The sequence below is a fragment of the Somniosus microcephalus genome, chromosome 4 (assembly GCF_052327205.1).
Source record: "Somniosus microcephalus isolate GS21.2 chromosome 4, FLI_Smic_1.0, whole genome shotgun sequence".
NCBI classification, from domain to species: Eukaryota; Metazoa; Chordata; class Chondrichthyes; order Squaliformes; family Somniosidae; genus Somniosus; species Somniosus microcephalus.
Window position 1 is genome coordinate 9,499,623 of NC_140990.1, and position 14,884 is coordinate 9,514,506.

Sequence of the window (14,884 nt, forward strand, 5' to 3'; positions counted from 1 at the left end):
CTGCATCTAGTCTGTCCAGTCCTGTCAGAATTTTAAAAGTTTCAATGAGATTCCCTCTCATTCTTCTAAACTCCAGCGAGTACAAGCCCAATCGTCCCAATCACTCTTCATATGTCATTCCTGCCATCCCAGGTATCAGCCTGGTGAATCTTTGCTGAACTCCTTCCATGGCAAGAACATCATTCCTCAGATAAGGCGACCAAAACTGCACACAATACTCAAGATGTGGTCTCACCAAAGCCCTGTACAATTGCAGCAAGACATCCTTGTTCCTGTACTCAAACCCTCTCGCTACGAAGGCCAACATACCATTTGCCTTCTTAACCGCCTGCTGCACCTGCATGCTTACCTTCAGCGACTGGTGCACAAGGACACCCAGGCCTCTTTGCACTTCCCCTTCTCCCAATCTATTGCCATTCAAAAATTAATCTGCCTTCCTGTTTTTGACACCAAAGTGGATAACCTCGCATTTATCCACGTTATATTGCATCTGCCATGCTTTTGCCCAATCACCCAACCTGTCCAAATCATCCTGGAGTTTCTCGGCATCCTCCTCACAGCACACACGCCCACCCAGCTTTGTGTCGTCTGCAAATTTGGAGATATTACATCTAGTTCCCTTGTCTAGATCATTAATATATATTGTGAATAGCTGGGGTCCAAGGACCGATCCCTGCGGTACCCCACTAGTCACGGCCTGCCACTCGGAAAAAGACCCGTTTATTCCAACTCTTTGCTTTCTGTCTGCCAACCAGTTCTCTATCCAAGTCAATACCTTGCCGCCAATCCCATGTGCCTTAACATTACACACTAATCTCTTATGTGGGACCTTATCAAAAGCCTTCTGAAAGTTCAAATACATCACATCCACTGGTTCTCCCTTATCTATTTTACCAGTTCCATCCTCAAAAAATCCAGTAGATCAGTCAAGCACGATTTACCTTTTGTAAATCAATTCAATTCAATTTTCAATTCAATTCAATTTTATTTGTCATATATGCAGCAGACGTGTGTACTGCACAATGAAATGTTGATTTTTACGAGTCCTCCCAACATTGGAATAAATCCAGGTTGACTTTGTCCGATCCAGTCATTGTTTTCCAAGTGCTCTGCTATTACATCTTTTATAATGGACTCTAGCATTTTCCCCACTACCAATGTCAGGCTTACTGGTCTGTAATTCCCCGTTTTCTCTCTACCACCTTTTTTGAATAGTGGGGTAACATTAGCTACCCTCCAATCCATGGGAACTGTTCCACATTCCATCGAATGTTGGAAGATGATCAGGAATGCATCTACTATTTCTATCTTTCTTATTGTGTCCAATTCTGGGCACCGCACTTTAGGAAGGATGTGAAGACCTTAGAGAGGCTGCAGAAAAGATTTACCAGAATGGTACCAGGAATGTGGGACTTCAGTTATGTGGAGAGACTGGAGAAGCTGGGGTTGTTCTCATTAGAGCAGAGAAGGTTGAGGGGAGACGGACCAGAATGGTGCCAGGAATGAGGGACTTCAGTTATGTGGAGAGACTGGAGAAGCTGGGGTTGTTCTCCTTAGAGCAGAGAAGGTTAAGGGGAGATTAACCAGAATGGTACCAGGGATGAGGGACTTCAGTTATCTGGAGAGACTGGAGAAGCTGGGGTTGTTCTCCTTAGAGCAGAGATGGTTAAGGGGAGATTTACCAGAATGGTGCCAGGAATGAGAGACTTCAGTTATGTGGAGAGACTGGAGAAGCTGGGATTGATCTCCTTAGAGCAGAGAAGGTTAAGGGGAGATTGACCAGAATGGTACCAGGGATGAGGGACTTCAGTTATCTGGAGAGGCTGGAGAAGCTGGGGTTGTTCTCCTTAGAGCAGAGATGGTTAAGGGGAGATTTGATGGAGGGGTTCAAAATCGTGAGGGGGGTCTGGACAGAGTAGAATGAGGGAAACTGTTCCCATTGGCGAAAGGCTCAAGAACCAGAGGACACAGATTCAAGGTGATTGTCAGAAGGTCCAAAGGCTCCTCACAGCTTACTGTCCCACCTAGCTTTGTATCATCAGCAAACGTGGATACATTACACTCGGTCCCTTCATCCAGGTCATTAGTATAGATTGTAAATAGCTGAGACCCCAACACTGATCCACGCCGCACCCCACTAGATACAGCCTGCCAACCTGAGAAAGATCTGTTTATCCCTGCTCTCTGTTTTCAGTCCCTTAACCAATCCTCTATCTATGCTACTATATTACCCCCAACCCCATGAGCCCTAATCTTGTGCAATAACCTTTTATGTGGCACCTTATTAAATGCCTTTTGGAAATCCAAATATACTACATCCACTGGTTCCCTTCTATCTACCCTGCTAGTTACATCCTCAAAAAACTCTAATAAATTTGTCAAACACGATTTCCTTTTCATCAAACCATGTTGACTCTGCCTAATCATGTTATGATTTTCTAAGTGACTTAATACCACTTCCTTAACAATGGATTCCAGCATTTTCCCGATGACTGATGTGGCTTTCAAAAGCTCTTACAATAATGTGTCTGTGACTACACAAACCACTCTGGGTCCAGGTATATTGTGTATCAGTAAAACAGTCCGTGACTACACAAACCACTCTGGGTACAGGTATATTGTGTATCAGTAAAACAGTCCATGACGACACAAACCGCTCTGGGTACAGGTATATTGTGTATCAGTAAAACAGTCCATGACGACACAAACCTCTCTGGGTACAGGTATATTGTGTATCAGTAAAACAGGTTTATTAAGCATTAAACATCCGGTACAAAGAAGTAGTCCTTAACAAGAAGATAGTCACGGTCTGTTCGTTCAAACCCCGGCGTTCCTTCCGAGTGAGCACGGCGCAAGTCTCCTGATGTATCTTGCTCTGTTCCGTTGACCCATGCGCGCTTCCTTGGGATCTTGCTGTGTTCTGTTGACCGAAGCTCCTATCAATCTCTGGTTACACGGTGCGCTGCTTTTGATGTTCAAAACCTGTATCTTTATACCCTTTTCCCTCTCTTTTTGCCTACGTGGCAGTAATTAATCCTCTAACACCTGGTAAAAAGTCTTGCTTCCCTCGTTACCCATCTTATGACCTTGTTTGATCCTTCTGACTTTTTCTCCCTACATTACAAACTACCCTTATCTCAGATCTTGACTTTTCACAGAACACTTCCTAGAATGTTGACAAAACAGTCTGTCCATCCGATAGCTGGAGCAATGAAGGACGTGTCCAACTCTTATCTATCTCTCTAGTTTTTATCTCTTTAAGCATAATATTGCTGAAGTCCTCGTCTCCATAAACTTAGCACAACATTCCATTACTTCTGTAATTTTAAACAGAGCTTTTTAGTCAGGTTGGCATAATCCCATCCTGCTTTGCTCTCAGCCATTCTCCATTTTATACAGGCTTTTAGGATCTTAACATACAATTTCACATATTATAGTTATATTAGAATGGTTATCGAATCTTAATAATGTTTACTAAATCCTACAGGTACACCCTATCCTACATATCCCTACCTTGAGGGCGAGGCATTTGCCGACCCCTCAAAACTAAAATCTTACATATGGATTATTTTTCTTCCGTTTATGTAACTCTAACATGTTCTGGGCTGTGATCATATTTAAATGTGATTGGGCATTGGACTTTAGGTGTTTCAGGTAGCAGGTGTAGAATAGTAAGCACATCATTACTACAAGTTGGGATATGACCAGTACATGGGAAATTATCCTAATCCAATGAGGAATTTCCATGTTTGTCCCTATGTTGTCTTATTAGTCCTAACAATTTTTGACTCCCTACCTTGTGACATTTGTGTTTAACTGGGTAGATCTCAAACAAACTTCTGATCTTACATAGTTCAAAGTTTTACTACATGGGTTACATATCTCAAATACAAAATCATTACAAGTTGGAGAACAACCAGAGCGTGTGAAATAATACGAGCCTAAGGGCATGCTGATGTATTAAGCCCAATATCCCACCAGTGTGTGTTGTCCCTTCTGCTTTCAATTTCAATATCGATTCTCCAGTTGTCTTGCTCCAAAACATAAAAAATGCTTTAGGGAGGAGTTCAGTTGTATCATGAGCTCAGTGAAACCCTCAAACAATAGGGAAATGTCGGGTCTGAATTGTGCCACATAACTGTGCAGCTCGTACTTAAAAACGTGTTGGTTGATGGGACAGGTCCTGTTAGACCCGTAAAGCATGGTAGTTGTGGTGGTAGTGACACAGGAGGCACCACCAAAATCACCTCATACTGGATTCGGACTGGTTTTTCCCACGCTCTGTTACCTACAAAACACGATTATTACAGTCACAGTTAAATTCAGTCTTACAATCATCTCAAGCGACATTACAGTTTCACATCTACTTCCTGATCTTCCAAGTTGAGATCCTTTCTCCCTTCCGTTTTTCAAAATAGCGGCCACGGGATCTTTTACACCCACCTGAGAGGGCAGACGGGGCAGTGGTTTAATGTCACATCCGAAAGATGGCACCTCTGACAGAGCAGCTCTCCCTTAGTACTGCCCTGGAGTGTCAGCCTAGATTACGTGCTCAAGTCTCCAGAGTGGGACTCAAACCCACGACCTTCTGACTCCAGAGGTGAGAGTGTCGCCCACTGAGCCGAGGCTGACCCCTCTTAAACTCTAGCCTAGTTACTGGGGTTATCAGCGTCTTCAAACCGCCCCCCCCCGACAACCCCGTAATTGCCATTATTAACACAGAACAGTCCTTCATGTGATTGACAGCAGAATGGGACCAGTGCGCTCAGGTGTGAACTCGCTGGTGTCTCAGCAGGTGAGTTGAAGTGGTGAATCCCTTTTCACACACTGAGCAGGGGAACGGCATCTTTCCAGTGTGAGTGCGCTGGTGTATCCGAAGAGTGGATGAGTGCGTAAACCTCTTCCCGCAGTGAGAGCAGCTGAACAGCCGCTCCCCGCTGTGGGTGAACTGGTGTTTCAGAAGATCGGATGGACTGGTGAATCCCTTTTCACACACTGGGCAGGGGAACGGCCTCTCCCCAGTGTGAGTGCGCTGGTGTCTCAGCAGGTGAGATGGACTGGTGAATCCCTTTTCACACACTGAGCAGGGGAACGGCCTCTCCCCAGTGTGAGTGCGCTGGTGTCTCAGCAGGTGAGATGGACTGGTGAATCCCTTTTCACACACTGAGCAGGGGAACGGCCTCTTCCCGGTGTGGTTGAACTGGTGTTTCCGAAGATTGGATGAGTGCGTAAACCTCTTCCCGCAATGAGAGCAGCTGAACGGCCTCTCCCCGGTGTGGATGTGTCGATGGTTCTCCAGGCCGTTGGAGCATTTGAAACTCTTGTCGCATTCGGAACATTTAAACGGCCTCTCGTCAGTGTGAACCAGCTGGTGTTCCCGCAGACTGGAGGGATGAGTGAATCCTTTCCCGCACTTGGAGCAGGAGAACGGCCTCTCGTCAGTGTGAACCAGCTGGTGTATCAGCACAGCGGAGGGACGAGTAAAACCTTTCCCGCACTCGGAGCAGGTGAACGGCCACTCGTCAGTGTGAACTCGCTGGTGTTCCCGCAGAGAGGAGGGACAAGTGAATCCTTTCCCGCACTCTGAGCAGGTAAACGGCCTCTCGTCAGTGTGAACCAGCTGGTGTCTCAGCAGGGTGGAGGAGAGAGTGAATCCCTTCCCACACACGGAGCAGGTGAACGGCCTCTCCCCGGTGTGAACTCGCTGGTGCTGTATCACTTCGCTGGATCTTCTGAAGCCCTTCTCGCAGTCGGAGCACTGAAAAGGTCTCTCATTGGTGTGAACATGCTCATTTATCAACAGGTGGCAAGACTGGTTAAACCTCTTTTCACAGTGAGAGCAGGCGAATGGCTTCTCCCCGGTGTGAACTCGCCGGTGTCTCAGCAGGGCGGGTTGTTGAGTGAATCCCTTCCCACACACGGAGCAGGTGAACGGCCATTTCACAGAGTGACTGCATTGATGAGTCTCCAGCTCGGAAAGGCAACTGAATCCCTTCCCGCATTCCCGACATTTGCACGGATTCTCCTCGCTTTGGTTACACTCGTGTCTCCACAGGCTGCACCTTTGGTTGAATCCACGTCCACACACAAGACACGTGTGCAGTTTGCCCGCACTCTGATTGCTGCTTTCCACTTCCATATGTCGATGATATTCAGGTCCTAATGAATCGAGTGACTCTGTCAGATCTTCGTGTGAAGTTTGCGTTAAGCTGCCCGTCTGCAATTCCTCCCCTTGCAAGAGACGGTAAAAGAGATTTATATAAGTAATTAATGTAAATACAGGAGAGAAAATAAAGAAAGACTGGCCTTTATACAGCGCCTTTCACGACCAACAGTTTTACAGCCAATGAAGTACTTTTTCAAGAGTAGTCACTGTTGTAATGTGGGAAACACTGCAGCCAATTTGCATGATAAATAATAGCCAGGACACCAGGGATAACTCTCCTGCCCTTCTTCGAAATAGTGTGATCGTTTATGTCCACCTGAATGTCTCATCCGAAAGACAGCCCTCCGACAGTGTGGCGCTCCCTCAGTACTGCCCCTCCGAAAGTGTGGCGCTCCCTCAGTACAGCCCCTCCGACAGTGCAGCACTCCCTCAGTACTGCCCCTCCGACAGTGCAGCGCTCCCTCAGTACTTTCCCTCTGACTGTGCAGCGCTCCCTCAGTACTCTCCCTCTGACAGTGCAGCGCTCCCTCAGTACAGCCCCTCCGACAGTGCAGCGCTCCCTCAGTACTTTCCCTCTGACAGAGGGAGAGTACTGAGGGAGCGCTGCACTGTCAGAGGGAGAGTACTGAGGGAGCGCTGCACTGACAGTGCAGCGCTCCCTCAGTATTGCCCCTCCGACAGTGCGGTGCTCCCTCAGTACTGCCCCGACAGTGCGGAGCTCCCTCAGTACTGTCCCTCTGACAGTGCGGAGCTCCCTCAGTACTGTCCCTCTGACAGTGCGGCGCTCCCTCAGTACTGACCCTCCCACAGTGCGGCGCTCCCTCAGTACTGACCCTCCGACAGGGCGGCGCTCCTTCGGCACTGCCCCAGACCATCAGCCTAGGTTTATGTGCTCGAGTCCCTGGAGTGGGGACCTTCAACCCACAACTTTCTGACTGAGAGACGAGGGTGCTCTCAACTGAGCCACTGGCTGGGTCTCAAGGTCTTTCACATCCTTGCTAAAGTGCGGTGGCCGGGGGAATTGTCACAGACCCTTTAATCAGAAGAACACACGAGAGGGGGGAGGGAGTCCCTTTAAATATGGAGGGGGTGGGTGTCCCTTTAAATGTGGAGGGGGGAGGGAGTCCCTTTAAATGTGGAGGGGGGAGGGAGTCCCTTTGAATGTGGAGGGGGTGGGTGTCCCTTTAAATGTGGAGAGGCGGGGCCGCGCATGCTCATTCGGGCCCACCACAAAACCAGACTGCCAGGGGAAGAGGCGGAATCAGCGGCCGGGGTAAAGTCAAGAAACGATAGCAAAATGCTGCAGATGTTGGAAATCCGAAATAACAACAGAAAATGCTGGAAAAACTCAGCAGGTCAGGCAACATCCGTGGAGAGAAATTTGAGTTGATGTTTTAAATCGAGGTGAGGGGTGAGCGGAGAGCGAGATTATAAAGTAAAATACGAGAAAAAACAAACCTGAGAGTCGGGCGGGCGGGACCTCCGCGGACGCCGAACGGAGCGGATTGAGCCACGCGGGGGCGGCGGAGTGAGCCGGAGCAATGTGATTCTGACTGACGGGAGCGCTGACCAATAGGAACAGGGCTGGGCTGGGAGGACTGAACTGGGCGGCCTGGTCCTCCAACCAATGGCGGCGCGGCTAGGGGGCGGGGCCTCCTCTCCAGCTCAGGTGCGCTGGGGCCGATTGTGACGCGCTGTCCCCAGGTGAGAGCAGCTCAGTCAGCACAGAGCTGGGGCTGGAATCTGGGAGAGGGGCCGCAGGCAGCGGGCCTGGCAAAGGGGCACAAACTTCACAATACAAGCTGCTTTCAAATGCACAATTGTTTCCTACAGACAGCCTTGGTCACTCTGCAAAAACAACTGTTTAACAATTCATCATAACTCCCCTGCTTTAGGAGAGGCGTAGAGTGCAAAAGCAAGGAAGTTATGATGAAACTGTGTAAAAGACTGGAGTCAGCTGTGGCTCAGTGGATAGCAGAGTCAGAAGGTTGTGGGTTCAAGAAAGACTTGCATTTATAAGAACATAAGAAATAGGAGCAGGAGTCGGCCATTCGGCCCTTCGAGCCTGCTCATCTCATCTCCATACATACATACATATATAAATGACCTGGATATTGCAGTGCAGTGTAGAATTTCTAAATTAGCCGATGACACCAAACTTGGGAGTGTGGCAAACAGTGAGGGTGATACTAATCGACTGCAACAGGACATGGAAAGGTGAGCAGAATGGGCAGACAGTGAGGGTGATACCAATCGACTGCAACAGGACATGGAAAGGTGAGCAGAATGGGCAGACAGTGAGGGTGATACCAATCGACTGCAACAGGACATGGAAAGGCGAGCAGAATGGGCAGACAGTGAGGGTGATACCAATCGACTGCAACAGGACATGGAAAGGCTAGCCGAATGGGCAGACAGCGAGGGTGATACCAATCGGCTGCAACAGGACATGGAAAGGCTAGCCGAATGGGCAGACAGTGAGGGTGATACTAATCGACTGCAACAGGACATGGAAAGGCTAGCAGAATGGGCAGACAATGAGGGTGATACTAATCGACTGCAACAGGACATAGAAAGGTGAGCAGAATGGGCAGACAGGTGGCAGAGGGAATTTAATACAGAGAAACATAGAAGATAGGAGCAGGAGTCGGCCATTCGGCCCCTCGAGCCCGCTCCGCCATTCAATGAGATCATGGCTGATCATCCAAATTCAGTACCCGGTCCCTGCTTTCTCCCCATATCCCTTGATCCCTTTAGCCTGAAGAAATATATCCAACTCTTTCCTGAATATATTTAATGAATTGGCCTCAACTGTCTTCTGTGGTAGAGAATTCCACAGGTTCACCACTCTCTGGGTGAAGAAATTCCTCCTCATCTCAGTCCTAAATGGCTTACCCCTTATCCTTAGACTGTGACCCCTGGTTCTGGACACCCCGACCATCGGGAACATCCTTCCTGCATCAAGTCTGTCTAGTCCTGTTAGAATTTTATAAGTTTCAATGAGATCCCCTCTCATTCTTCTAAACTCCAGCGAGTATAAGCCCAATCGACCCAATCGAAGTGTGTGGTGATGCATTTTGGCAGAAGGAACAGGGAGAGGCAATATACACTTAATGGCACAGTTTTAAACAGTGTGCAGGGACAGAGGGACCTGGGAGTTAATGGGCATAGGTCACATACAAATTAGCAGCAGGAGTCGGCCACTCGGCCCCTCGAGCCTGCTCCGCCATTCAATAAGATCATGGCTGATCTGATTACTCCACATTCCCACCTACCCCCGATAACTTTTCACCCCCTTGCTTACCAAGAATCTATCTACCTCTGCCTTAAAAATATTCAAAGAATCTGCTTCCACCGCCCTCTGAGGAAGAGAGTTCCAAAGACTCACGACCCTCTGTGAGAAAAAATTTCTCCTCATCTCTGTCTAAAATGGGCGACCCCTTATTTTTAAACAGTGACCCCTAGTTCTAGATTCTCCCACAAGAGGAAACATCCTCTCCACATCCACCCTGTCCAGACCCCTCAGGATCTTATATGTTTCAATCAAGTCACCTCTTACTCTTCTAAACTCCAGCGGATACAAGCCTCGCCTGTCCAACCTTTCCTCATAAGACAACCCGCCCTCTGAAATGGCCCAGCAAGCCACTCAGTTGTAAACAACCGCTACGAAAAACAATAAGAATAAAACCGGACGGACCACCCGGCATCGACCTCGGAACCGGAAACGACAACGGCAAACCCAGCCCTGTCGACCCTGCAAAGTCCTCCTTACCAACATCTGGGGGCTTGTACCAAAATTGGGAGAGCTGTCCCACAGACTAGTCAAGCAACAGCCTGACATAGTCATAATTACCGAATCATACCTTACAACCAATGTCCCAGACACCACCATCACCATCCCTGGGTATGTCCTGTCCCACCGGCAGGACAGACCCACCAGAGGTGGTGGCTGTTGAGTCTGTATGTTCCAGTTAGGTTTAAGATCAATCACTGGACACAGACAACAAGAATAACTTTTAACAGGTCTTTACTATTCGAAGGTCAGGGCTGAACTGCCCAGCAAATCCTTGCACAACACTTATATACCGGTGTGGTCACCACCGGTATTACAGTATACAGCAGCCAAGAGAAAGTAGTACATCTCTTAAGGTAGTTCTCTTAAGGTGGAACAGGTTACATACACCACAATCCTTCCTTTTTAGCTTAACAGTTATATCCCCATTTAACATAACATAATAACATACAACTTCATGCAAAACAGTTTAAAGATTCAGTCTCTGAGGAGGCCTCCTGATTCGAGTTGGATAACGCCTTTCAGGGGTCTCTGATTCTCGTTGCTGGGGTGACTCATCTAGTTGGTCTCTTATGGATTGGACATCATCATCAGGTACATTCACTTCTGAGGTAGATGCTTCAGGTTCACTAACTTCTTTCACGGTTGTCTCTGCCGTAACCATGGGTTCGACCCTTGTTCTCGATTCTACCAGTTGGTCAGCATGACGCCGTATTACATTTTCACCAATATCTACCGTGTACATCAGGGGTCCTTGTCTGGCCCGAATTGTTCCAGATTGCCATTTCTCATTTTTATAGTCCCGGGCTAACACTGGTTGTCCTATTTCGAAACTCCGAGTGGTCTTGTTATTTATATGCTGGAACTGTTTGTTTTCAACTTCCCTCCGCACATTTGGTTTTAACAAGTCCAACCTGGACCGCAACCTCCTGTTGTAGAACATCATGGCAGGACTTTGGTTTGTCACTGCATGAGTGGCGTTTCGATATGCCAGTAGGAATTTGTCCACCTTGTGTTGTAGTGGAATCTGATCTTTGCTCATGGCCTTTATTGCTTTTTTAAACGTTTGTACAAACCTCTCTGCCAACCCGTTTGTAGCCGGATGATATGGGGCAGAGGTATAATGTTTCACCCCATTCTTCTTCATGAATCCCTGGAATTCTTCTGACACGAACTGCGGTCCGTTGTCTGAACATATTTGTTCTGGCAATCCATTTCTCGCAAATATCGTTCTCAACACCGCGATCGTCTTTTCCGAGGTAGTGGTAGTCATCTTAATCACTTCTGGCCATTTAGAATGTGCGTCCACCGCAATTAAAAACATGGAGTCCATGAAAGGACCAGCAAAGTCAATATGTACACGTTGCCATGGGGTTGAAGGCCATTCCCATGGATGCAGCGGTGCAATCGGAGGTGCATTTTGCACTTTTTGGCACCCTGAGCAGCTTTTCGTCAGATCCTCTATCTGTTGGTCGATACCCAGCCACCACACATAAGCCCTAGCAAGGCTTTTCATCTTGACTCCCCCCAGATGACCTTCATGCAGTTCCTTTAGAACTCTCTCTCTTAACTTAGGAAGAATAATCACCCTTGTTCCATACATCAATGTTCCTTGACAGACGGACAGCTGTTCTCGTCTTGCTGAGAATGCCGGTAACAGTGGATCACCATGTGCTGGCCATCCCTTCACTGTCACTTCGTAGACCCTGGACAGTGTCGGGTCGTTCCTGGTTTCTCTTTCAATACTTGCATTGGTGACTGGTAAACATTCGATGATGGTCGAGTGAAATAACTCAACAGGGTCAACCGTCGGTGCCTCCTCCTCTGTAGGTAGTGGCAGGCGCGACAGCCCATCAGCATTACCATGCTGCTTTGTACCTTTGAATTCTATCTGATATTGATGTGCCCCTAGGAAAAGGGACCATCTCTGGAGTCTCTGTGCTGTCATCACCGAAACACCCTTCTTAGGGTTAAAAATGGATACCAACGGCTGGTGGTCTGTCAGAAGTGTAAACTTTTGGCCCTGCAGGTAATGATTAAACTTCTTTACTCCCCACACAAGGCTGAGAGCCTCCCTATCTATCTGAGCATAATTGCGCTCAGCGGAAGTCAATGATCTGGATGCGAACGCAACTGGCCTCTCCTGGCCATTTGGCAACTTGTGTGAGAGTACTGCCCCAATACCATATGGAGAAGCATCACAAGCCAAACGAATAGGCAGCGTTGGTTTGAAGTGAGCCAACACTTCCTCTGAGGTGATCAATGCCTTGCTTTCGCAAAAGGCCCTCTTACAGTCCTCGCTCCACTTCCATGGTACTCCCTTCTGCAAAAGAGCGTTCAGCGGGTGCAGCACCGTGGATAAATTTGGCAGAAACTTATGGTAATAGTTAATCAACCCTAGAAACGACCTCAATTGGGATACATTATCCGGAGCGGGAGCCTTCACAACAGCTTCAATTTTGTCAGGAGACTTATGAAGCCCCTCTTGGTCAATGACATGACCACAGTACGAGATCCGCTTCTGAAAGAATTCACATTTCTGGCGATTAACTCGAAGACCATATTCTTTCAATCTGGTGAGCACCAGTTCCAAGTTTGCAAGGTGTTCCTCGTCATCATCTCCTGTAATCAGAATATTGTCCAGGTAACATTGTGTACCTGGAATTCCCTGTAATACCTGCTCCATGGCCCTCTGCCAAATTGCTGGAGCCGATGCCACTCCAAAAACCAGTCTATTATACCGGTACAAGCCTCTATGCGTGTTGATCGTGAGATACTGGCGTGACTCTTCCTCAACTTCCATCTGTAAGTACGCCTGCGCCAGGTCTATCTTGGTGAAGTGTTTCCTGCCAGACAATGAAGCGAAGATATCCTCAATCCGTGGAAGCGGATACTGCACCGTGTGAAGCACCGGATTAACAGTGATCTTGAAATCACCACAGATGCGAACCTTCCCCGGTTCCCCCGGCTTGTTGCTCGATGAACGCTTCATGACTGGGACAATGGGCGTGGCCCACTCACTCCAGTCTACCTTAGACAGTACTCCTGAACGTTCTAGCCCTTCCAGCTCAGTTTCCACAGCAGGTCGTATTGCATAAGGTACCGGTCTGGCTTTGAAAAATTTCGGGTTTGCATGTTCTTCAATCTTGATGTTTGCCATAATTCCTCTCAGTGTTCCCAGTCCTTGTTGGAACACCTCTTTAGCATTGTCCAATATTCTGGACAATCGTTTAGGTTTGACATCTTTTGTACCGGAATCTACCGTTAGTGCTTTTAAGGAATGCCAGTCCATATTTATTTTCCTAATCCACTCCCGTCCCAGTAGTGGTGGACCTCCCTCAGGTAGCACATATAAGTCCATTCCTCGGCTTTCTTTGCCCTTGTGGACCACCTTTACCTCTATCTTCCCGATGGGGTATACTCTTTGCCTCGTGTATGTTTTCAATACAATCTCCGTATCCCGTAGGGGAATATGTGGGAATAACCTTTTGTAATCTTTCTTATTCATGACCGTCAATGCCGATCCAGTGTCCAATTCCATCTTCACTTGGACTCCTGCTATCTGAAGTGTGACCCAAATTGTTTGGAGGTCTGCTTCCTTACCAACATTGTGTACTCTTAGACTACCCAGTTCATTACTGCTGGCGTCTGAATCTGACTTCTGTTCGTTTGAACTGTTCTCTGTCACCTTGTGTACCTTTTTGTACTTTTCCTGCGGTGACTTTTTGTTGCTGGTCTTCTTTCCTGACCGGCATACTTTAGCTATGTGACCAAGCCTGCCACATTTTCTGCATTCCTGATTTTTGAACCAGCACTGGTTCTGATCGTGCGTTGTCTTTCCACAACGATAACATTTTACTGTACTCAAGACCATTTGATTGGTGCAGAGTTCCGGTGACCGTAGCTGCATTTCCACAGTGCCTCTGGCTGCGGCTTCTTGCGATGCTGCAATAGCGACAGCTTTATCAAGCGTAAGATCATTCTCTTCAAGCAGTCGCTTTTGTGTTCCTTCTTTTAACAATCCACACACAAATTTATCTCTCAGCGCATCTGCTAGCCCTGTCCCAAACTGACAGCACTTCGATAGCTTACGTAGTTCAATTAAAAATTCAGCGTTGCTTTCGTCTTTCAACTGCGTTCTTCTGTAAAATTTAAATCGTTCCGCTATCATCAGCGGCGCGGGGTTTAAATGATTTTTCAGGACAGTAACAATATTCGCGAAGGTCTGATCCGCCGGTTTATTTGGTGATAGAAGGTGCTTCAATAGCCCGTATGTCTTCGCCCCCATTGAGCTTAATAAGGTTAATGCTTTCTCCTCATCTGGTACCTTATTTGCTTTACAATAAACTTCCAGGCGTTCTACATACGTGGTCCAATCTTCGACATCACTATCAAAGGTATTAATGCTCCCATGTTTAGGCATCCTTGCAAGTTTTAAAAAATTTTAAAGTTTTTTTTTAAATGGCGGCTTCCCGCGCTTGTCTTCTTCCCCCGCCTACTAAAATGGCGGCTTCCCACACTTGGCGGTCTTTCCCGCGCTCGTCTTCTTCCCCGCCGACTACAATGGCGGATTCCCGCGTTTGCCTTCTTCCCCCGCTGGCTGCAATGGCGATTGCCTTGCTGCTGCCGTTCTCGCCTCCCCAGCGGTTCTCACTCCCCGACGCTGCTTTGCCTTGCAGCCCCGCTTGCAGCCCGGTCCTTTACACCGGCTGCGTTTGAATTATCCGCGGCTCTCATGCCTTAAGCTTCTCCAGTCGCTGTGCCTCTCGGCCTCGATTGCAGCCCGGCCCTTTCTACCGGTCGTGGTCGAGATCTCCGCCCTTATTCCTCTGTTTTCCTTCCCCTACTCCACAGCCAACGCGGCTGACTTTCTGCTCGTGTCGCTGATCGGCTTACCCACCACCGTGGTAGAAGGGATGAACACT

At 48.0% G+C, this 14,884-nt stretch overlaps 1 protein-coding gene across 1 annotated transcript in view; it reads right to left on the reverse strand.

The window, feature by feature from the left end:
- Positions 1-2,726: 2,726 nt before the first annotated feature.
- Positions 2,727-14,884, reverse strand: part of LOC147118261 (uncharacterized) — a 28,056-nt gene continuing 15,898 nt past the window's right edge. The window contains exon 2 of the mRNA XM_085984346.1: positions 2,727-6,231. Within this exon, the coding sequence (XP_085840472.1) occupies positions 4,766-6,139 (1,374 nt within the window). The 5' untranslated portion in view covers positions 6,140-6,231 and the 3' untranslated portion in view covers positions 2,727-4,765. The remainder of the gene's footprint in view (positions 6,232-14,884) is intronic.